The sequence below is a fragment of the Lathamus discolor genome, chromosome 1, assembly GCF_037157495.1.
Source record: "Lathamus discolor isolate bLatDis1 chromosome 1, bLatDis1.hap1, whole genome shotgun sequence".
NCBI classification, from domain to species: Eukaryota; Metazoa; Chordata; class Aves; order Psittaciformes; family Psittacidae; genus Lathamus; species Lathamus discolor.
The window spans coordinates 159972340-159994513 of NC_088884.1; the positions used below are offsets into that span (position 1 = coordinate 159972340).

Sequence of the window (22174 nt, forward strand, 5' to 3'; positions counted from 1 at the left end):
TTCCCATTCCTCTGCGCGTTACGGGGAAGCCTCAGCCGCTCCATCCCAGCCCGGCCCGCTATAGGTGTGTACGTACGCATAGACATCACTAGGACACGTCGCCCCGGTGTTGCGGGGAGCCGGTCATGCATTGTGGGAGCTGTAGTTCGCAGCGCGCAGCACTACAAGTCCCAGCCTCCAGGAGGAGGAGGAGAAGGAGGAGGAGGAAGGGAGCCGGCTCGGCCCAGGCCTGCAGCCCGAGCGGGACCCCCCCGGGGGCGGGCCGTGGCGGCATGCGGCTCCTCGGCCGGCCCGGCCCGCTCCGCAGCACGGCGCTGGCCGCCCGGCCGCCGGGGAGGCTCCGAGCGGGGCCGTGGCGGCGCGGCTTCACCCGCGGGCGGCTCGGCGGCACCATGGCGGAGGAGGCCAAGCGGCTGGCTGCCTGCGCGGCCGTGGACAAGCACGTCCAGGTGAGACCGCACGGACCCCCGCGCTGCCCGGGGCATGGGGGGCAATGGGGGGCGCGGACCCCCGGTGCGCACGGAGCATCCCGGAGCACGGAGGGGCTCCGGGGAGCAGGGACAGGCTCTGGGGTGCATGCACCGACCAGTGCACGGAGCGGACACGGGGTGCACGGAGCCTCTAGGAGCACGGAGGGGCTCCGGGGAGCAGGGACAGGCTCTGGGGTGCATGCACCGACCAGTGCACGGAGCGGACACGGGGTGCACGGAGCCTCTCGGAGCACGGACGGGCTCCGGGGTGCAGGGACCCCCAAAGCACAGAGGAGACACGAAGTGCACGGAGCTTCCCGGAGCACGTTCGGAGCCCGGGGTGCAGGGGCAGGCTCTGGAGTGCAGGGACCCATCAAAGCACAGAGCTTGCCACGGGGTGCACGGAGCATTCCCGGAACACGGACGGGCTCCGGGTTGCAGGGACAAGCTCTGGGGTGCAGGGACCCCCAAAGCACGGAGCAGCGACGGGGTACACGGAGCCTCCCGGTGCACAGACGGGCTCCGGGGTGCATGGACAGACTCTTGGGTGCACGGACACCCAGTGCAAGGAGCGGCCACGGGGTGCACGGAGCCTCCCGGAGCGTGGGCAGATCCCAGGGTGCGCGGAGCTGCACCGGGATGCCGACACTCCCCCAGTGCATGCAGCGGACATGGGGTGCACAGAGCTTCCCAGTGCATGAACAGGCTCTGTGGTGCAGGGACCCCCCGCTGCATTGAGTGACCATAGGGAGCACGGAGTCTTCAGTGCATGGATGGACCCGGGTTGCAGGACCAGGCTCGGGGATGCAGGGACCTCCACAGTGCATGCAGTAACCATGGGGTGCACGGAGCTTGCCGGTACATGGTTGGACTTTGGGCTGCACGGATACCCTCCTGTGCACGGAGCAGCTCTGAGGTGCATGGGTTGCATGCACAACCCAACCTCCCCCTGTAGCATGGGCAGTCCTGGGATGCAAGGAGGGACTGTTGCATCCCGCTGAGCCTATTCCTCCTTTGCTTTGGACTGCGATCCTTTAGCCTGGAGAGAAGGGAGAAAACTGCTTTTCCCTTCCTATCAGTGTTCACCCAGTGTGCGGCTCCGTGCCTTGCTCAATGTCCTGCATCTCCAAGCATTCACCATGCACCCTCTTGCAAGCTGGGCTGTGGCAGGAGTTCAGGATAATGCCGTGTCCATCTCCTTTTCCCAAATCTGGGATGCTCAAGTGCTGCACCCTATTTCTGAGCACCCAAGCAAAGAGCAAGAGCCCCTTACCAGGGGGTCATGTCTTATCCTCTGCAGGGAGGGAAGTGCAGCAAGGGGCTTTAATGAAACCTTTGAAGCTCAGTAGGACCGGATCTGCTTGAGGTTTGTCACAGCCTGATTGTGAACACTTGGAAGATCAACGGTTAAAGTCACGCACTGGTTTATCGCAGTGTTTGCTGTGCAAGTCCTGTTGCAACAGCGATGATGAAACTGGCCTAGAGTCGGTGCCAAGAAGGTTGATTATAGCAGTGAGGGGGGGGAAGTTTCCTTTTCCTTCCTGCTTCCCCCTTCCAGGTTAGCATCCTGGTGACTTCCCTGATGTCCCGTAATGTTTCACTTGTACTGCAGCCTCTCCTTCCTCTGAGCACTCTGTACCTGCCTGCAGAGAGCACACCTACATATGTGAGACCTGCCCCCTGCCAGGCCAGCAAGCTCAAAGGCAGTCTGTGGGGTGAGGGAGCCTGGGGAGTGGACTGGTAGTTGCATTAAACCCCTCTTTTTTACTCAAAGCAAGCCCTAAAGTTGCACACTGAGGAAGCACTCGTGTCGCAAGGTGCAGAGCCAAGGCACGACCATACTGTGGATTGTCCGGTTTGATTTGGGACAAAAGGTGACTCTTCATTTTGGACTTTTCCTGGTGAAACACTGGCCTTTGTGCTGCTGTATGGTCAAGCAGGCTTGGGACAATGTTTCTGGCCATGTTGCAGCTGCTTAAAGTTCAATGCCCCTCTGAATAAGTCAGATAGGCAGCGTCTGGGGTAACACCGCAATGCTCGCTGCGCAGGCTGGCTCGAAGCAGTGGTGGAGAAGCCAGTTGGAGGCACCACCAAGGAGTTAGAGGGGCTCAGCTGCCAGAGAAAACCCATCTCCCTTCCAGTTTGCACTGCCAGGGTGCAGTTGCTGTTTGTAAGGGAGAGATTTGTGTGTGGTTGTTGGCTGTTAATGGTGGGAGCACTGTTATCTCCGAAAGCAAAGCTGCAGATTCACTTCCTTGCATGGCAGAGGTGTGGGAGACATCAGTGACTTAAGGGTTCGGTTGTGTTGGACAAGTCTCTTTGCTTAACGTAAAGGTTAAGGTGCTGTGAATCCATGGCACTGGAGTACTGGATGAGGGTCCTCACTTGGCATTCTCCTTCTCACCCATCCTTAGCTGTGCCTGCACTTCATGCAGCCTGCAGCAGATGTAAACCTGGGGAGGGGGGGGAATAGGAAAGAGCTTTTCTCTCTTTGTATTATTAAATAGAATAATAATAATAGTTATTATTAAAGCCAGATTGGTGTGTTTACCCACAGAGCTCCCCACTACTGGAGTGCACACTGAGTGACCAACCCCAACAGTCATGGGCTGTGAGGCTCTGACAGCTTGGAGGAGTGGGGCTGGCACAGGGCTTGGGGCTTTAGAGCCATAAGCTGCTTGGGCAGAGCTGGCTTTGCATTTATACATCAGCTCTGAAGGCAGGCCCTGGCCCTGTCATTGCCTTTGTTAGAAGTGAAAAGAGGGGTGGACTGAGCGTTTATAAGAGGAAACTTTGGGCTTTACACTGTATTTATCTCCTGTTCATTGCATAAACTTACATTGGACCCATCAATCCCTGTGGTGCTGCTGATACACACTCCATGTGCGTTGTCTTGTCCACATCTGTAGTGCTAAGCAGTGTCTCTACACCCTTTATTTAGCTGAGGAAGTGCTGTGGTTGCTGCTGACTCCACTCCTGGAGTCCATACATGGGTCCTCAGCTATGCTGTGGGTCAGTGCCTTGGTTTTGTTTGCTGGGGTTTTAGTAGAACAACCTGAAATGTCTTATTTCTTTGCATGGAGTGCTGCTCCTCAGTGCTGTGAGCTGGACCTGCCCCTTGCACGCTGACCCTGTGCTCTGCTTCTCCCCAGTGTTTGTCCTGCCCCTGTTTTAATGGTGGATGGTTTTTGGCTGGTTTTGCCCCTGGTCTGGCTGGGTTGGAGCTGAGGAGGGAGATGTGGGAGCTGCAGGAAGGCAGGGGCTGTGACAGCACCAGTTTAGACTGGCTTAAACTGTTCATCTGCGAAACCCACTTAGCCCGAGGTCTTGCCACCACCTAAGGAAGGACACTTCTCCCCTCATCACAACTGCCTGACAGGAGGATGGAGCCAGGAGGGGCTGGGCTCTGCTCCCGAGGAACAAGGGATGGGACAAGAGGAAACGGCCTCAAGCTGCACCAGGGCAGGTTTAGATGGAGCTGAGGAACAATTCCTTCCCCAAAGAGTGCTCAGGCATTGGAACAGGCATACACCGTGGAGACAAGGCCCTCAGTGCTATGGGTTGCTTAGGGGTGACTTTGGCAGTGCTGGGAATGGTTGGACTGGATGAGCTTAAAGGGCTTTTCCAACCTGGTTGTTTCTGTGATCACTGAATAAATACCTTCAAGTTTATTGCCAGCCATGGGCTGGGACCCTTGTGAGCTCTTCCCTTTTCATGACAATGGAGCGGCTGATCCTGAGGCTTTCGCCATCCCTTTGTCCATCCAGCTGCTCCAAGAAGTTGTCTTACCCTATAGAAATGAGGGCAAAGAGAAGAAATCGCCTCTTCCCAGCTCAAAACAAGTCTCTTAGGACATGCAGTACCGGTGTTCTCACCAGCCTCCGTGCAGCTTTGCTTCCCCGTCCTTGACTGGCCACACTTGGCTCGTCCATGGGGCAGGTGAAGCTGAGGAACCCCGGGAGCTATTGGGTTTCTGCTGGCACCATCGCAGGCATGCAGAAAGCCATCTCCTGCTTTCCCTGCCTTTTGCAGGGTCACAGTGGTTACTGAGGGCTGGGCTATGAGCCGAGTCCCTGGTTGTGTGCTGGGGTTTGGAGAACTTCTGTTTTCTTTGAGTTTTCAACCTGCAGAAGCGAGGGAAATCATTAATCCTATGGGATATGACCTGTCCTGAGCTCCACCTTGCCAGCTTGTGTGCTTGTGTAAGAGTTGAGCTGGCTGAAATGCTGCAGGTGTGGGTTTTTCCATAGCTCCTGAACTCTGGATCTGCTGCACGTGGAGAAAGAGCTCCAGACCCATCTAATGTCCAAGAGATAACGCATACCAGCTCTGTGCCTGCATCTCTGGCTGGCTTCAGGTCTTTCTTGTCTGGAGTCTCTGTAGTGATACTGGGCCTCCTTAAGTCAATTTAAGCTTTGGATCCCATCCAAAGAAGGGGAAGGACTTTGGAAACGGGAAGTGTACGGGAGGCTGCGGGTAGCTCTCAGTGAGACTGAGTTGATAATAAACAGATCTACATGGCAGGGCATCCTCTTGAGAGGTAACACAGTTGAACCCATCCACCATCAGCCTGCAGCCCCTTTTAGAGGCATGTCTGTGTTATGGATGAGATAGTAGTGATCCTTCATTAACCACACCATAAGCAGGGAAAGGCCAGGGCTGAGCTGTGGTTAAAATAGGATCCTCTTCATTATATACTGCCAGGCTCACCCATCTTTCAAGTGTGCAGCTGGACTCTCCTATAGGCAGTTTTATCCCTAGGAGCAGCTGCTGGTGCATGTGTACTGTTTACTAACAATACAGTTGGCTGCAAACCCATGCTTTTACTGTGTGGCTTCCTTGGGAGATGTTATCTTGAGGTTCTTTCAGCTTCTTCCTCTGTGGTATTGTCTGAAACTCCCAGCTTTCCGGCAGGAGAGGATGCATGGAGTGCCAGCAACCAGCAGTGAGCGTGCATTGAACGCCCTGAGATTCAGACCAGGGTGGTATTTAATAAGTGCCCTTTAATAAGGGGGTGAGTAGCTTAAAATCCCTTGGCCACAGACAGGGTTATGCCCTCACTGGCGCAGTGTGTTCCCTTCCTTGCCTGCAGCGTGCTAAGAGGATGTGTGTCAGTGTGCATCTCTGGGCAAGGTTTCACTGCATGTGTTTATAATGTCGAATCCGCCAGGAAAAGCGGGAAGCCCTTGTGCCGAGCCCCCAGTAACAGCTCTCCTATGTCTCTCTTTGATTTGCAGAACAATCAAGTTCTTGGGATTGGAAGTGGCTCTACGATAGTCCATGCGGTGCATCGATTAGGTAGGATGCTCCTCTTCCTATCCCTCCCCTTGCCCAGCTGCCCCAGCTACATCAAAACCATGCTAAATCATCTGGATGCTGACTTAGAGCTGATGTGTCAGCTCTGTTCACCGATTGCTGTCTCCTCCTTGAAGCTGAAGGCTAAAACTGGGTCTCGTTCTCCAAATATGTTGCATAGAGAGTCCAGAGGAGGTAATGATTTACCACTTGTTCTCCCATAGAGCCAGGCAAAGCGCTTTTCTGGCACCCACCACAAACTGGAGCTGAACTCCTGCATTTCATTCCAGCTCTGCCCCAGTCCTGACTTGCTTTGTGGCTTTGGGCCATGCAGCTGCTCTGCTTCCGTTAACCCATTTGTATGCAGCTCACGTTGTTTGCTCACATTCACGTTATTCACATTAAGGGTCCTGATGAGGTGTAACAAAAAGGAATGTGAAATCCCACTGCCTTTTTCATACCTCATAGCTAGGTTTACCTGCTTGCCCCAGGTGCAGGTTTGCTCCAGGTGTGATTCAGAACATTTCAGCAACATATTCAAGTGAAGCTAATGCATTTCTGCAAAGGGAATATGAGGGCAATTATCCTCATGCCTCATTACAGAGGTTTCAAGTTCCCTTCACAGGGCACTCTCAGCCCTCGGGCAGATCTGCCTGTGGAGTTGCTGTGCCTTGTCCTGCTTCGCCTGGATGCAAACCAGAGCATCAGTGGGTGCCGTGGTGGGTTGGGAGCGCAGGGTAAGGTCTGTTGTTCCTGAGGGTCCTGCTTGGATGCAGAGGGGGATTCTCGTTGGAAGCAGAGCTCCATGTGTCCCACATGGGTGGCTTTGTCCCCTTGTCACCTCCAGCTTCCTTGGGCAGTGTCACCCACAGAGGGCAGGTGGTGCTGAGGTCTGAGCATAGCACAGTGCTTTGCTTTGCAGGGAAACAGAAGGGGTGGTGCTGTGCCTGCCCCTGGCATCCACCTCACTCCTCACTGTCTGTAGTACACTCACTTGTCCGGGAGCTGTGGTTCAGCTTTCTGGGTTGGGCTCAGTATTGCCACCACTCCCAACTACATAGAATCAATCTCTGAATGGGTGCAGTATTTAAAGCGGAGTGCCTGTTCCAGGCTGCAAATTCTGACTTTCCATGTCAACTGAATGCATTAGCACTGGGATGGGGTTTGTAACAACACACGATTTCACGTATTGCATCTTCAGCCCTTCCACAGCAGCGTTACATGGAGCATGCAGCCCGTGTGCTTGCTGTGGTGTGAGAGCTGCCTCTGACGCCTGGGCTGCTGGCTTGTGCCCAAGTATTGTAATTACTAAATATCATTTTGTCCATAATGATATCTTAGTAATAGATTTTAGTCATTTGAGGTTAACCTGGGGGGAGGAAATATTTCCTTCCATTTAATGGAATACTGTATTTTATTAGTCCTTTCCCTGCCATGTATTTAAATGTTCTATAATAAATGAATGTGATGTTCCCCAAGGCAACAAGCCAGAAAACCTTTCAGACAGCTGCTGTTTACAAGGAGTGTAGCTAAAACCTGTCTAATGGAGTGAGAGGGGGAAATGGGGCTTATTTCCCAGGTGACATTTGCTGACAAGGCTCCTCTGCTGCTGGAGACACAAAGGTTAATGGCTCGTGGTGCCTTGGGCTGAGCCAGGGTGGGTGTTTAAACCCTTCTGACCCTGGAAACAGAGCCTCAGCCTAAGCAGGGTGGCACCTGTTTGCCTTTGGAGCCTGAGTTATTTGCAAGCCAAGCAAATAATTGCAGTGATTCATTCAAAGGGGCTGAGATTTCTTAAAGTGATAGTTGGTGTTGTTTTACCTTCTGCAACAAACTGAGACTTCTTCTCTTTCCTATAGCTGAGCGGGTTAAAGAGGAGAACTTGACAATTGTCTGCATCCCTACGTCTTTCCAGGTAAGAGCTTTCCTCCTTTGCACTCGTACAGGGGATCTTCCCTTTGGCTGTGGGAGGGAACCACACCGCTGTCTGGGCTGGCTGACAGTGGTGTGATTAACTGAAAGCACCAGTGAAAGCAGTTGATGCAGCCTGCAGATAGACCTGATGGTGATGGTGCTGTGTTACCCTGCCCTGAGCTGCAGGGACGCTGTAATGCTTTGAGGTGTGTTTCAAACCAGTGTGGTAACGCTGGTCATGTCAGTGTTGGTACGTGGCTTGCTCTGCATCCCGCGTGTGGAAGAGTGCTGTTTAGTGGTGAACCAGACTCATAATGCAGAACACATTGGAGACACTTAAGTCTGCTTTGATTCTGTATGAAGCCCTGAAAGCTGTAGAAAGCATGCTGCAAGCAATAATAGCAAGCTTGTGTTTTTCAGGAGGGTTTGAAATGCATCAACTGTGTTTTGTAAGCAATTGCAGAAGAGAAATAAGCTTCATCTTTCCTTTGCTGCACAGCTTTTGCAGGAATTGCTTCATGCCATGCCAGCTCTTGAGAGGTTTGCAGGGAGAACATGGTGAAGTGCAGAGCTGCTGGGGAAGCTTCTGAGCTGATTCCATGCCTCCAGGCAACTGGCTTTGGTTTCTCTGCCTCCATTCCCTGAGGTGGGAACACATTGCACAGGAGAAAGATGTTACCTTGGTCCCTTTGGGCAGGGAGAGGTGACACGGTGGGGACCATCCGTGGGGTTTTTGAGGCTGGGTGGCAATGCCCCACTCTAGGAATTGGGCATGTGTCCTTCTCACAGGTGTGGACTTTAGGATTGTACTTTTGTCCCAGCTTCTTCACCTCAAGGACAATCATGCAGTGGGGCAGGCTGGGCAGAGTCCATCGTTTGAGGTTTTCAGGACCTGAGTGGGTAAAGCCCTGAGCAACCTGGTAGCTGACCCTGCTTTGATGTGGAGGTTGGATAGAGACCAACCTGGGTTACCCTAAAATCTGATTGTTCTCCTCCACCCTTCCAGTTGCAGGGAATGATGAGGGAAGAAACAGGAAGAGCCCGCAGGTCAAATGCCTGGCTCCAAGCCTGGTGTCACCATGATTGTGGGTTAGTTTACTCAGCACCAGGCCTGCTGGTGACAGATGGGGTACACCAGATTCAAAGGGGGAAAAGGATCTTTGTGCAGGAGTAACCAGGGCTCCTTGAAGTCTCATTAAACTACATTTAAAGGGACAACGGGATCAAACCGTACTCACCAGAGATAAGCCTGGGGGCAGCACACCAGTGTTTGAGGGATAGTGTGTTTGTGAGGTCCTTCAGTCTTAGTGGAGGTAGGGGATGGAAATCCATGCAGCAGCAAATTCACCAGAGTTATTGATGTGTTAGAAACCACAGAAGCCCCTGAGAATGGTCATGTGGGAATTGGGTCTTTTCCCCAAAAAAAAGGGGATGGAATCAACAGCCCAACTGAAGTGCACGTAAGTCTATACTTACGTACACAGCATGGGCAACAAACAGAAGGAGCTGGAAGCCACTGCATAGCGGGAAAGCAATGACAGAGCTGCCATCCTGGAAACATGGTGGGATGATTGGCACAACTGGAGTGCTGCAATGGATAGCTATGAACTCTTTGGAAGGTACAGGCATGGAAGGAGAGGTGGTGGGGTAGCTCTGTATGTTAGGTGGGGAAGCTCTGTATGTTAGGGAGTGCTTTGACTGTCTAGAGCTTAATGATGCTGATGATAGGTTGGAGTGTGTATCGGTAAGAATCAGGAGGAAGGCCGGCAAGGCATGGCCATGGTGAGAGTCTTGGGCATAGCGATAACAACGTGATAAGAGTTTATAACTCCTGGAGAAGCAAGGAGCAGAATCAGCAGAACCAGGACTTCTGGAGGGCTGATTTTAGCCTGTTAAAGAGCATGGGTGATAGAATCCCTTGGAAGTCCTGAAAGCCAAAGGAGCCCAGAAGGCTGGACATTCTTCAAGAGGGGAATCTGAGAGGACACAGGAGCAGCCGTCCCCATATGCCGAAAGGTGATCCATCAGGGAAGAGACCAGCCTGGCTGAACAGGGAGCTTTGGCTGGAACTCGGGAAGAAAAGGAGAGTTTATGACCTCTGGAAGAAGGGGCAGGAACCTTAGGAGGACTACAAGGGTGTTGGGAGGTTATGCAGGGAGAAATTAGAAAAGCTAAAGCCCAACTACTATGGCTGCTGCCATAAAAGACAATAAATAATGTATCTATAAATTAGCAACGCAGGGAGGGCTAAGGATAATCTCCATCCTTTATGGGATATGGTAGGGAAAACAGTGACAAAGGATGAGGAAAAGGCTAAAGTAGTTAATGCCTTCTTTGCCTTAGTCTTGAATAGCAAGACCAATTGTTCTTGGGGTACCCAGCCCCCTGAGCTGGAAGACAAGGATGGGGAGCAGAATGAAGCCCTATAATAAGGGGAAATGATCAGTGACCTGCTATACCACTTGGACACACACACATCTATGGGGCTGGATGGGACCCACCCAAGGGTGCTGCAGGAACTGGTGGAAGTGCTCACTGAGCCACTTCCCATCATTTACCAGCAGTCCTGGCTCAATGGGAAGGTCCCAGTTGGCTGGACTTAGCAAGTGTGATGCCCATCGACAAGAAGGGCCAGGGGAGGTTTAGACTGCATAGTATGAAAAATGGCCTCACTGAAAGGGTTGTGAAGCATTGGAACAGGCTGCCCAGGGCAGTGGTGGGGTCCCCATCCCTGGGGGTATGTAGATGTGTAAAAGTGGCTCTTAGTGCCATGGGTTAGGGATGGCCTTGGCAGTGCTGGGGTAACGATTGGACTCAATGATCTTAAAGGTCTATGATTATATGAACAGTTAAAATCCTCTTACCCTGCAGATGTTCTTTAAGTGAGAGTATGGGCTGATGGGAGCTGCTCTTTTCCTGGCTGTTGCAAATAACCAGTGGCCCACTGGGGTACAACGCAAACTGCTGCAAAAGACAAAACCAGTAAAAACTACTTTTCTCTTTCCTTTTTTTTAACCTTTATCAGTCCTTCTGTTGCATCTACAGACTGCGGTGAGAGTCTGTCTTTGACATGTCTAAAGTGATCTCCATCCTGACATAATGTGTCCCAGAAAGCCAACCGTATCCTGGGCTGCATCAAAAGGAGCGTGACCAACAGGTCAAAGGAGGTGATCCTGCCCCTCTACTCTGCTCTTGTGAGACCTCACCTGGAGCATTGTGTGCAGTTCTGGTGTCCTCAACATAAAAAGGACATGGAACTGCTGGAACAAGTCCAGAGGAGGGCCACGAGGATGATCAGGGACTGGAGCACCTCCCGTATGAAGACAGGCTGAGAAAGTTGGGGCTTTTCAGCCTGGAGAAGAGAAGGCTGCGTGGGGACCTCAGAGCAGCCTTCCAGTACCTGAAGGGGGCCTATAGGGATGCTGGGGAGGGACTCTTTGTCAGGGACTGTAGTGACAGGACAAGAGGTAACGGGTTAGAACTTAAACAGGGGAAGATTAGATTTGATATACAAAAGAAATTCTTTCCTGTGAGGGTGGTGAGACACTGGAATGGGTTGCCCAGGGAGGTTGTGAGTGCTCCATCCCTGGCAGTGTTCAAGGCCAGGTTGGATGAAGCCTTGTGTGGGATGGTTTAGTGAGAGGTGTCCCTGTCCATGGCAGGGGGGTTGGAGCTAGATGATCTTGAGGTCCTTTCCAACCCTAACTATTCTATGATTCTATGATTGGAAGCTGGGGCTCTAAGATCAGTTATTAGGTCTTACAGAAAATACCGATAAAGCTCTTGCAGTGATTGCGGGCTGGAGCCTGTCCTGCCCTGAAATGTTGGGGTAGCATGTGTAATGCTACGCTAAAACTGTAAATGCTGTAAAAGGGAAAAGGTAGATCATATACTTGTAGGACCCAATATCCTCCAGACACGGGGCTGCCTCCTATCTTTTGCCATCTCTTAGACCCAAACCAATCCCGATTGAAGCACTCCCAGGTCAGCAAAACAGCATCCTATTTTTGCTATGTACAGGTGTAAATGGCTGCCTGAGGTTGGTGGCAAGGAAGAATTGGTTTCAGTGGGTTTTTATTCTTCCCCCTTCCTTGTTGTCAGGTTGGTTTATTCCATCACCACCAGTAAAGCTAGAGCCAGGGTAAGTATCTGTCCCTTGGCTTTTGTGTTTCTCCTTTTCACCTGGATGTGTGCCGAGAGCACGGGGTGAGACCATTCTTGGCAAGTGCTGGGCAGTTATCACCTTTCCCCTGCTGTGGCAGCTCTGCTGTGGTTCCTGCTGCTCTGCTCCGTTGCTTTCCAAGCAGAGAGCCTGAAGAAAGCCACCTTGTTCCCACACTGCTGACTCCAAGCCTGTTCAGGATGGGGCCTGCATGTGCAGCGCAGTGATTTGTCAGTGCTTTCAGTTCCTGAAATCCCTCTTCGTGGATGCCATGTGATGAATGGAAACCCACTGGTTTTTATTCTTGTTATATTGTGAGTCCTTAGGGCATACATAGGGCACAGTCAAGAGTCCACAGCCCATGGGTGTTAACACTGCATGCTATGAAATGCCACCACAAGTGATTCAAATCATAGCTCATTGCCAGCAGTACCACTTGCTAACTTGTCTTAATGTTTCTGGGATGCCAGTACATGCAACTGAATGCACTGTGTTAGTGGGTAAAATACAGGGGAATTGGTTGATCCAGGCTATTGCACTGGGGTTTCTTGGTCAAGCTACAGCATGGTGTGGAGTTCGGACTTGAGCAGAGTCCATACAAGCAGGGAGTCTCATTCAGGTGATGATTTGTAATGCAGAAAACCAGTTCAAGGTTCTGTAAGCTGGAACTCCTGATGGAGAGGGGTAAGTGTACCCTCAGTCAGTTTGCAGGCGACACTAAGCAGGGAGGGAGTGTTGATCTGAGTGTAGGAAGGCTCTGCAAAGGGATCTGGACGGGCTGGATTGATGGCTCAAGGCCAATTGTATGAGGTTCAACAAGGCTCAATGCTGGGTTCTGCACTTGGGGCACAACAACCCCATGCAATGCTCCAGGCTTGGGGAAGAGTGGCTGGAAAGCTGATCAGTGGAAAAGGACCTGGGGGTGCTGATTGATGGAGCTGAACATGAGCAGCTTGTGCCCAGGCAGCCAAGATAACAACAGCATCATGGCCTGTATCAGCAATGGTGCAGCAGCAGGACCAGGGCTGTGATTGTTCCCCTGCACTGGGCACTGGTGAGGCCACACCTCGAATCCTGTGTTCAGCTCTGGGCCCCTCGCTACAAGAGACATTGAGGTGCTGGAGCGGGGCCAGAGAAGGGCACGGAGCTGGTGCAGGGCCTGGAGCCCAAGTGTGATGGGGAACGGCTGAGGGACCTGGGGGGTTCAGATGGAGAAGAGAAGGCTCAGGGGGGACCTGATGGCTCCCTACAAGTGCCTGACAGGAGGATGGAGCCAGGAGGGGCTGGGCTCTGCTCCCAAGGAACAAGGGGTGGGACAAGAGGAACCGGCCTCAAGCTGCCCCAGGGCAGGTTTAGATTGGATATTGGGAACAATTCCTGCCCCAAAGGGTGGTCAAGTATTGGAACAAGTTCTCAGGGCAGTGCTGGAGTCTCCATCCCTGGAGGTATTTAAGACACGTAGATGTGACACATGGGGACATGGTTTAGTGGTCAACTTGTTTGTGCTAGATTAATGGTTGGACTCGATCTTAAACGTCTTCCCCAACCTAAATAATCCCATGTTTAGGGAACCTCACACTAAACATGGGTCTCTGTTTAAACTGATGGACTGAGTGGAGGGTCACTGTGGGTGCTCTGCGTTGTATTGCCACTAGAGGGAAATACACGGCCACTTCAGTAAAGGAGGCTGGAGCTGCCAAGTACCTGTTTCAGAAGCTTCCCAGTCTTCTTCCACGGGTTGGATGTTTCTTTATAACCTTGCTTGTCTGTTTCCAATATGAAAAGTATTTTCACTGTTAGCTCCGCATCACTGTGTGTAAATACTTAATCTTCTTGCTCCCATTTTTCAGCTGACGGGAATCAGAGGGGCTGGATGTGTGTGAAGGAGAATGATGTCCCAGCTGACACAACACAGGACTCAAAACCCCCATATCTGCTGTAATGCGTAGATACAAGCCATTCCCACCAAGCTGATGGGACCTCCTGCTATTTAGTACAGAGAGATCCAAACCTTCCTGTTGCACCATCTGAGCCTTTTAGTTCAAATCAGCAGCAGGGTTTTCCTTTGATTAAGTTAATCTGGTGTGGGAGCATCATTTTCTCCTTGCCATGCATTCCCATTGCTGGCCGCAGCCTCTCCAGATTCAGGGAGGAGCAGTGGAGCTCTTCTAAGGAGAATCTATCCTTGCTGCAGCTGAAGGATTGACACCACGAGTCTGTTTTCCTTTTCTGTCACTGGTAAATGGTGTTTGCCACCAGTTAATGGTGTTTGCCACTGGTAAATGGTGTTTGCCGTCTTCTTGGTGCACAGGCCCGTCAGCTGATCCTGCAGAACGGCTTAACCCTAAGTGACTTGGACCGACATCCAGAGGTAAGGACCACGGAGGTGAGACCTCACCCAACCTGCCTCTAACCTGGTCCTTCATAAGGCACCAGGCTCCTTTGTGCTCCCCTGAGGACATGAGTTTAGGCAGCCATGCTGCAGGACGTAGCTTAGTTTATGTTCTTCCCCAGCCTGTGTCTTACTGCTTGATGCTTTACATAGTGAATAGGCTGCTGAGTTGGGTTCCCTACAGGCGGAATCTCTTCCAGGTTGAGACAGGGATGTTGTGTTGCTGAACTGTCACCAAGATTTGCCCCGTGAGCTTCCTGCTTGCATGCTGGTCCCTAAATGACACTAGAAGCTGAAGTGATGTCCTTGCAGGCCAGCAATTAGGCTTTGGCTTTTCTTTCCCCTGCTCTCACATGCCTGTGGTTTAGTGGGGGCTGGTACCCTTGGGATGCTGCTCTATAGTCAGGCTGGCATCAAGGTGGTCCCAGCTCTAGTGTCATTTCTGGCTGCTGCTTGGATCCTGAGCTGCACAAAGAGCAGTGCCTTGGTGCTGCACAAGAGAGGTTTCCACACCAAGTTCCTCCTCTCCCTACAGCTCGATGTTGCCATCGATGGAGCAGATGAAGTGGACTCTGACCTCAACCTTATCAAAGGTGGCGGGTGAGCCTTGCTGTTCTGTGCGCGGTGCTGGTGGCGGGTGGCCTCTGAGCATCCCTTTCTGGCTACCAATGGTCTGGGGTGGGCTGGAGAGGCTGAGGGGATGCTGTGCATGCATCTGCAATGGGACATGGCTCCTGACCAAGTGTGTGTGAGGGACAAAGAGGATAAAGTGATGGGGCAGGGGAAGGGGCACTGGTGTGGGGCAATGGCAGCACCAAAATGGATAAGAACGTGATAGAGGGGACTGGATTTCAGAGCCGTTGAGCACATTGAGGAGCAATCTGATGTTTTCTGATTATTTCTGTTTTCTTCCCCTTGCAGTGGCTGCTTGACACAGGAGAAGATAGTTGCAGGATATGCAAAATGCTTCATCGTTATTGCTGATTACAGGTAAGAATATTGCTATTCATTACACCTCTGTCCTATAGGAGGATTCAGATAGTCCTGTGTTAGGCCACTGTTTTCCTTCCAGTGGGTCAAAGGAGCAGGAATAGGTGGAAATGAGCCTGACTCCCAGTGCTTTAGCAATTCAATTTAGCTTTTCTTCTTAATTTTCAGCTCAGCAGGGCCTGCTTAGGAAATGTGGGGAAATGGCTGCTCTGCTCTTTGAGCTCAGTGACTGCCAGCACAGAATAGATTTCCCTTTCTGTACATACTGCTGCAGGGCTGTAATAAAAACAGCGTGTCCCACTTGTCCAAAACATGTCAAAACAGGGTTTATGAGTGAATAAATCATGCATTGAACTGGTTCTTCCTACACATTAATCAGTGTGAACTGATTGCTGTGCCCTTGGGGCGTTATGCCTGAGGGGTCTGCAAGAGGTGATGCAATAATGGTGTTAACAATGTAATGCCTGACTCTGATCCCACCTCAAACTATGTCCTCAGGAAAAAGTCAGAGAGCCTCGGGGAGCAATGGAAGAAGGGAATTCCCATTGAAGTCATCCCCATGGCTTATGTCCCTGTCACCAGAGCCCTGACCAAAAACTTCGGAGGTGCTGTGGAGCTGCGGATGGCTGTTAGCAAAGCAGTAAGTGTCCCTCATCAGCCCAGCTTCCCCAAAGGAGCCGTATGAATGTGGGCAAATGGAGGACCACAGGTCTGGCCTTTCATCTAATTAAATCTGGGCTTTCAGTCCCACGAGTGGGATGTGTAATTCCCCTAATTATACTTTGGTTAATGAAGTTTATGTTCAGGTGTTCAGGCTGCTCACTGAAAGCCTCTCTGGCTTATGTCTACTGAAGCAAGCATCTCTGAGCAGGGAGAGGAGGGATTGACAGGCCGGGTCTGACCCACTGCTCTGTGGGGATGTTGGGGGCTGGAGGGCAGTCTGTGCTGCCAAAGAGGGCCTTGAGTTAGGGGGCAGCTCATGCTCCATCCCAATACCACATAGAACCAGACTAAATTAAAACTGAAGGTGCTTTGTCTCTGCTGTCACTGCCCCATCACTTGGGCAGCAGGGTTTCACCAGCCACATTGCATGGTGAGGGAAACAGAGAGCTGTCTGCAGTAAGGCTGGAGATATCACCTGAAGGCTTGTTTTTAATGCTCCTAATCCTGAGAGGCTCTAGGGATTGCATTTAGGTGCCTCAGAAGAGCAAACTCAAGTTCATTCTCTGAACGGGAGACCAGCCTTGCTTGGGGAATGCACATCAGTGTTGCTGTGTCCTTGGAGGATGCTGGTCCCTCTTGGTTGTACATCCTGCTCAGCACTGCTGAAACACCTTGTCCTCAGCCGCAGTCTGTTGAAAAGACCCGATGTTCCCTTCTGTTTGGCTTGAGAGAGTGCTGGGCACATCTGGAACACTGAAATCCAGAAGTTCTTCAACTCCAAAACTTCCCCATGGCATCACGCTGTTATCACTGAGGCAGAGGGGTCCTACTTTGGGTTCGGTTGCCTGTGACAGTCTTTTTAAGACGTTCATCTAACTTTACTCTTGGGAAAAGGATTCCCTGTTGCAGTGATGAAATTCCATCATTGTTTCCAGCCTCTGCATGATTATCTGTATGAAGGAGAATAAGGAACAAGCAGTTGCCTTGGATGATGGTTTTATTTACAGGCTTATTGTGAACTGCCCTGATTTACTTCACTGATGACTCTAAATGGTTGTGGTAGTGATGGTGGTCTCGGTGAGGGCTGTGACAGTCCCTGGCTGGGCTCAGTAGACAAGGAGCTCATGGTGTGACATGTGGGTTTGCTTCCCAGGGCCCCGTGGTGACAGACAATGGGAACTTCATCCTGGACTGGAAGTTTGACAAGGTTCATGAATGGGGTGAAGTGAACACTGCCATAAAAATGATACCAGGTAATGTCATACCAAAGAAATTGTGAAACCAAAGAAAAAGAAAAACCCAAAAGCTGGCAAAGGCTTGGTCCATGCTGGATAACGCTGACCATGGGAACCCTACCCTGGATAAGAGGAATTACATGTGTCTGTGTATTTACTGCCCTCTTACTGGTCCCTACATCTGCTTCTACTTGAGAAATCAAGTTGCATTAGTACAACAGTACCCATGTGGCATTTCCGTGTGGTGGTGGAAATCTGGGGTGATGCTGGATGACTTAGGACATTGTTCCCCATTAGGCACACCAGTCTTGTGCTCCTCCTTGCTCTCCTTGTGCCCATTTAGAGAGGGACTTTTAATGTACACACTGGTGGATGCTGGAGGGAGGCTTCACACTCAGTTTTAGTATTTTCTAGGACCTGCATATAGTTTTGCATCCCATTGCCATTGTGTACTCCTATGCTGTAAGGGTGCAATGTATCCTAGCTAGTGCTGTGCAAGAGAGAAGCAGTGGCTGATTGCACTGTTTGCAAGCGAAACAGTCTCTCTGCAAGGACTCCTGGCTGGCCTGAGACGTGCTGCCCAGGCCAGAGCTGCTTCTGGATAATCCAAGTCTCTGGAACTCTCTGAACCTCAGTGGAACAGCAGATAGACTGGCTCAGCCACACCTGAGTATCTCGGCCAAGTCTGCTCAGCTTTTGAATACATATTCTTGTATCTTTTGAGTTTATCCCAGGTACCTGTTTGCCCTGAAAGCCATAACACAACTGCCATCACTGGCTGCGTCTTGTCAGGGCAAGCTGGAACAGGCTGGGATCCTGTTGCACAAACCTCAACATCCCCACAAAGCAGCAATATACTGTGTTATAAGGACTTCTTCCTTTCATCTCTTTTGATAGAGAGATGAAAGGTAAATGATGGGACCTGTTCCATCACACTGGTGTGGAGATATGGACCTGCTAAGATATGCTGCTCAGATATGGACCTGCTAAGGGGAGAAGAGCATCTTCCCTACCCAGAAGTGGAGGAGCAGAACTGTTACAGCCTAAATACAGTGGTGATAGCAGGGCTTTGGCCACCTAACCCTTGTCCTTCATTTCTTCCCACCTTCTTGGCTGTGGCTCAGTGATCACTGTGAAGTTAGGAGCACCCCATGATTAAATGCAACCAGAAGGACATTTTGCAAATTGAAGCAGTAGCATTAGATCTGCTGAGTCCTGACATTTGAATAAGTGTGATCCAGGTGTTCTCTGAGAGGTTAGGATTTTACATGTGTTTAAAGGAAAAGCAGATAAGTCTGTGGCTGCTGTAGCTTCCTCTTGCTCACCTGGATCATCAGGTGGCTGAAAATCATGGAATCCCAGACTGGTTTTGTGTTGGAAGGGACCTTAAAGCTCATCCAGTTTCAAGCCCCTGCCATGGGCAGGGACACCTCACACTAGACCATGTCACCCAAGGCTCTGTCCAACCTGGCCTTGAACACTGCCAGGGATGGAGCATTCACAACCTCCCTGGGCAACCCATTCCAGTGCCTCACCACCCTCACAGTAAAGAACTTCCTCCTTACATCCAATCTAAACTTCCCCTGTTTCAGTTTAAACCCGTCACCCCTTGTCCTATAGCTACAGTCCCTGATGAAGAGTCCCTCCCCAGCATCCTTGTACCCCCCTTCAGATACTGGAAGCTGCTCTGAGATCTTACAGTTCTTCTGGGGATGGCCTCATGGAAAAGGCTTCCCAGGGGCTTCCTGCACAGCATCGCCCAGGTTGGGCACCTCTCTCCAAACCTCAGATGGAGTCATTGGTCTCTTTTAGCAAACAAAACTATGGTGAGAGCAGAGGAATCCATGTGCTGGGGTGTCTGTGGCATTAACCACTGTGTGAACCTTCATTTCCCAGGCGTGGTGGAGACGGGGCTCTTCATCGACATGGCAGAGGTGGTGTACTTCGGCATGGAGGACGGCTCGGTCAGCGTGCGGGAGAAGCAGCCTCGCTGAGGCCCCTCTGCTTCACCTCCAGCCACTTTGATTCCCCTGCTGTAACGGTGCCAACCTGACGTCTTGCCTTAAATGAGCAGCGGTTGTTGCAGAGGACGGATGATGGGAAGTGGGTCAGAATCCGCTGACGTGATGCTGAATGTCTTCTTGTGTTTTTTAAAGACCAACAACAGAAAATCTATTCTATTTCTATATCTATATTTTTACTTTATAGGAGATGTTGTCCTTTTTTTAAAGAATCGTTTTGACAAATTGCTTTAACGTTTTTATTTGATTTTCTAAGGAATACTTAACCAAAAAGAATACTCCTTGTTTTGTTTGTGATTTGTGTGGTTTTATTTCCTTGCATTCAAAGAGAACTTGAACCCTTCTGGTTGCTCATAGTGCTTTAGTGACTGAGGTCAGGAATACAATCCTAATGCATCGTTCCTAACCACCCTGGCTTAGAATGCGATGCACTAACATCACGTTAGTATGTCAGTACATACTAACATATGGGTGATGTACGTAACAGGAGCACATCCAGTCGGGACCTGCTGATGCCTTATTTGGAACCTTTTTGGTTCGGTATTTTATGCCTTTTATTTTTCTATACCACTGGTTTTTAATAGTTAGGATGTCTGGTTGTCCTCTGTGCACGTGACAATTCTCTGAGCCTAGGGTGGTCTCTATCTCCCTCTGTCTGGGACATTATAAGGGCCTTTTCCAGGCCTCTGTATGGAGGAGACATTCACCCTTTGAGCCAAAATCCGCTCTCCATTCATTCAGTACCTCTGATGAAAGCCTGTTCCTGTACCTGGAGATATTTGGGACTTGGTCCTTGTAAACCGAGAGCAGGACTGGGTCCTTGATGAAGTTTACAGAAGCATATTTAAGCAGGGCAATGTGGAACACTGTTCAGTGGCAAGCAGTGTGGTTTGGAATGAAGGTTTACTGCCACCCCTCGCAGCTGGTTGATCTGTGGAAGGCTAGAGCAGAACGCACAGGAAAACTGAAGTCTTCCTGCCTAAATTTTCCACATGTAGCAGGAGAGAGACGCTCGTTCAGTATCTTGTTCTCAGTGTGTAGGTGCTTCGCATGGTTCCGAGGTCAAAATGCAAGCCCTCTCTTTGTGTTGTAGACGTTGAAATAAAGAGCTGTTACACCAGACATGGTGGTAATTTGGTCCTTAAAGTAACTGGTTTGTGGTCAAGGGGGGAGATCATCCTCAGACTAACTTCTGCTGTAGTTTCCTCCTTTAAAGGCCTTCACCCAGGCCAGATTCACCCTTCTGCACTTGATTTCATCATACTTAAGGTAAATAAGTTAAATTAATCAACACTTGGAAGCTGCCTCAAGACTGTCTTAAATTTGCATGTCTAAAACCTGTGCATCTAACTATAGCCCCTTTTTTTACCAAAATGGAGCTATTTTTATGTCTTTAGATCTTCCCCTTCCTGCACATCTCTTCTGGTAGTTCTGAAGCACTTGTTGGCTGGATGGCAGCCAGTGTGCTCGGTACAACTTTGCTGGAAACACTGGAATATCTCTTCCCGCAAACCTGATGCTGCAGAAGCCATTTGCTGGTTCTTGCCATGGGCTGTTTTCAGATGCATCTTGGGTTCCTAATGTAGAATCACAGAGTGGTTTAGGTTGGAAGGGACCTCAAAGCTCGTCCAGTTCCAACCCTTTGCCATGGGCAGGGACCCCTTCCACTAGAGCAGCTTGCTCCAAGCCCCTGTGTCCAACCTGGCTTTGAACACTGCCAGGGATGGAGCAGCCACAGCTTCCCTGGGCACCCTGTGCCAGCGCCTCAGCACCCTCACAGGGAAGAATTTCTCCCTTGTATCAGACCTAAATCGCCCCTCTTTCAGCAGGGTCATGGTGAGTTTCTCATCAACAGCACCCCCAAGTCTTTCTCCTCAGGACTGCTCTCAAAATGTAATCCTGGATAAGCAGAGAGCAATCAAGCACAGCTTTGTTCCCAGGCGCCTTCTCACTCATCGTGCTTCTGGAAATGAGATTAGCAGGAGCAAACGTTGCTGTTGACTTACCTTTCTCTCTCTGAAATCAAACACCTCCTTCTCAAAAAGCCAATAAAACCATGACCACACCATTACTCTCTGGCCCTGGACCAGATATGATCTCATTCAGCTTTGTGCTTAGTAGGGGTTTGTTAAATCTAAGCCTGAAGTTGGCAGGTCTGATTCTTGAGCTTCTCCATGTGCCTGGGATGCAGGTAGCAGTGATGGGTGCTTTCGCAACAGATGCCCCTGCTGGGGTGGGACTTTGGGCTATGGGTGCAGAGTTCACTGTGCTACAGTGATTTAAAATCTCTGGATGGAATTAGAATCCCTGAAGTGCTGGAGAAAACTCAGTGTCTGAACCAGTTCTGGAGGCTGTGCAGATCCCCCTGGTGCGAAGACCCCCAGCTCACATATGCAGACTCAGATGGATTTCTGAGTTAAGGGGCTCTTCAGAATGGTCTGGTCCTTTCCCTTGGAGGCTGCCAGGCTCCATCATGTCCATCATGTCATGACCACCCACATCTTCATCTGCCGGTATACATGGGGCACATTTAGATGTGGTGCAGGGAGTCCATCCCTTTCTGGGTGGCTTTGGTGAGCCATGGCTCTGCCCTGTCACACATCGTGCTTATGCTGATGTTAGCTGCTGAGCTATGACCATGATGATGAAAATGTGGAGCACAGGCAGCAGAGGTGTTTCTAGTTCCTGGTCCTTGCTTTTCTAGACTGTCACCATTAGCATTATGTATGTATTTGGAGAGGTGATGGTTCATAGGTGAACATGCTATGGTAGACCTTCAGGTAAGGGTGGGCACTGCAAGTACCCATGACTTCCTTGGGTAGTGGCAGTTCAGCTTTGCCCACACCATTGTGCTGCTCCAACAGCTTTTGGGCTTGAGTCTGTTGATTTGATTTTACCGCGTTGGCTGTTTTGCACTGTGACGTTTGCTTTAGACTTCGATTTTTCATGATGCTCTTCAAAAGAGCCTTAAAAAGCCTTTAGAAACAGGCTTTATGCCTCCTCTATCCCACCCGGCTCCCTTGCAGCTTGGG

The 22174-nt window shown here is 50.7% G+C and overlaps 1 protein-coding gene across 1 annotated transcript; it reads left to right on the forward strand.

Moving 5' to 3' along the window:
- Positions 1 to 193: 193 nt before the first annotated feature.
- On the forward strand, positions 194 to 20264 carry RPIA (ribose 5-phosphate isomerase A). The gene is made up of 9 exons (XM_065661779.1): positions 194 to 449; positions 5708 to 5768; positions 7625 to 7680; positions 14153 to 14212; positions 14769 to 14833; positions 15155 to 15223; positions 15722 to 15863; positions 17040 to 17139; positions 19018 to 20264. The coding sequence occupies exons 1-9, from the start codon at positions 273 to 275 to the stop codon at positions 19113 to 19115; spliced, it is 828 nt and encodes a 275-aa protein (XP_065517851.1). The 5' UTR covers positions 194 to 272; the 3' UTR covers positions 19116 to 20264.
- The last annotated feature ends 1910 nt before the right edge of the window (positions 20265 to 22174 follow it).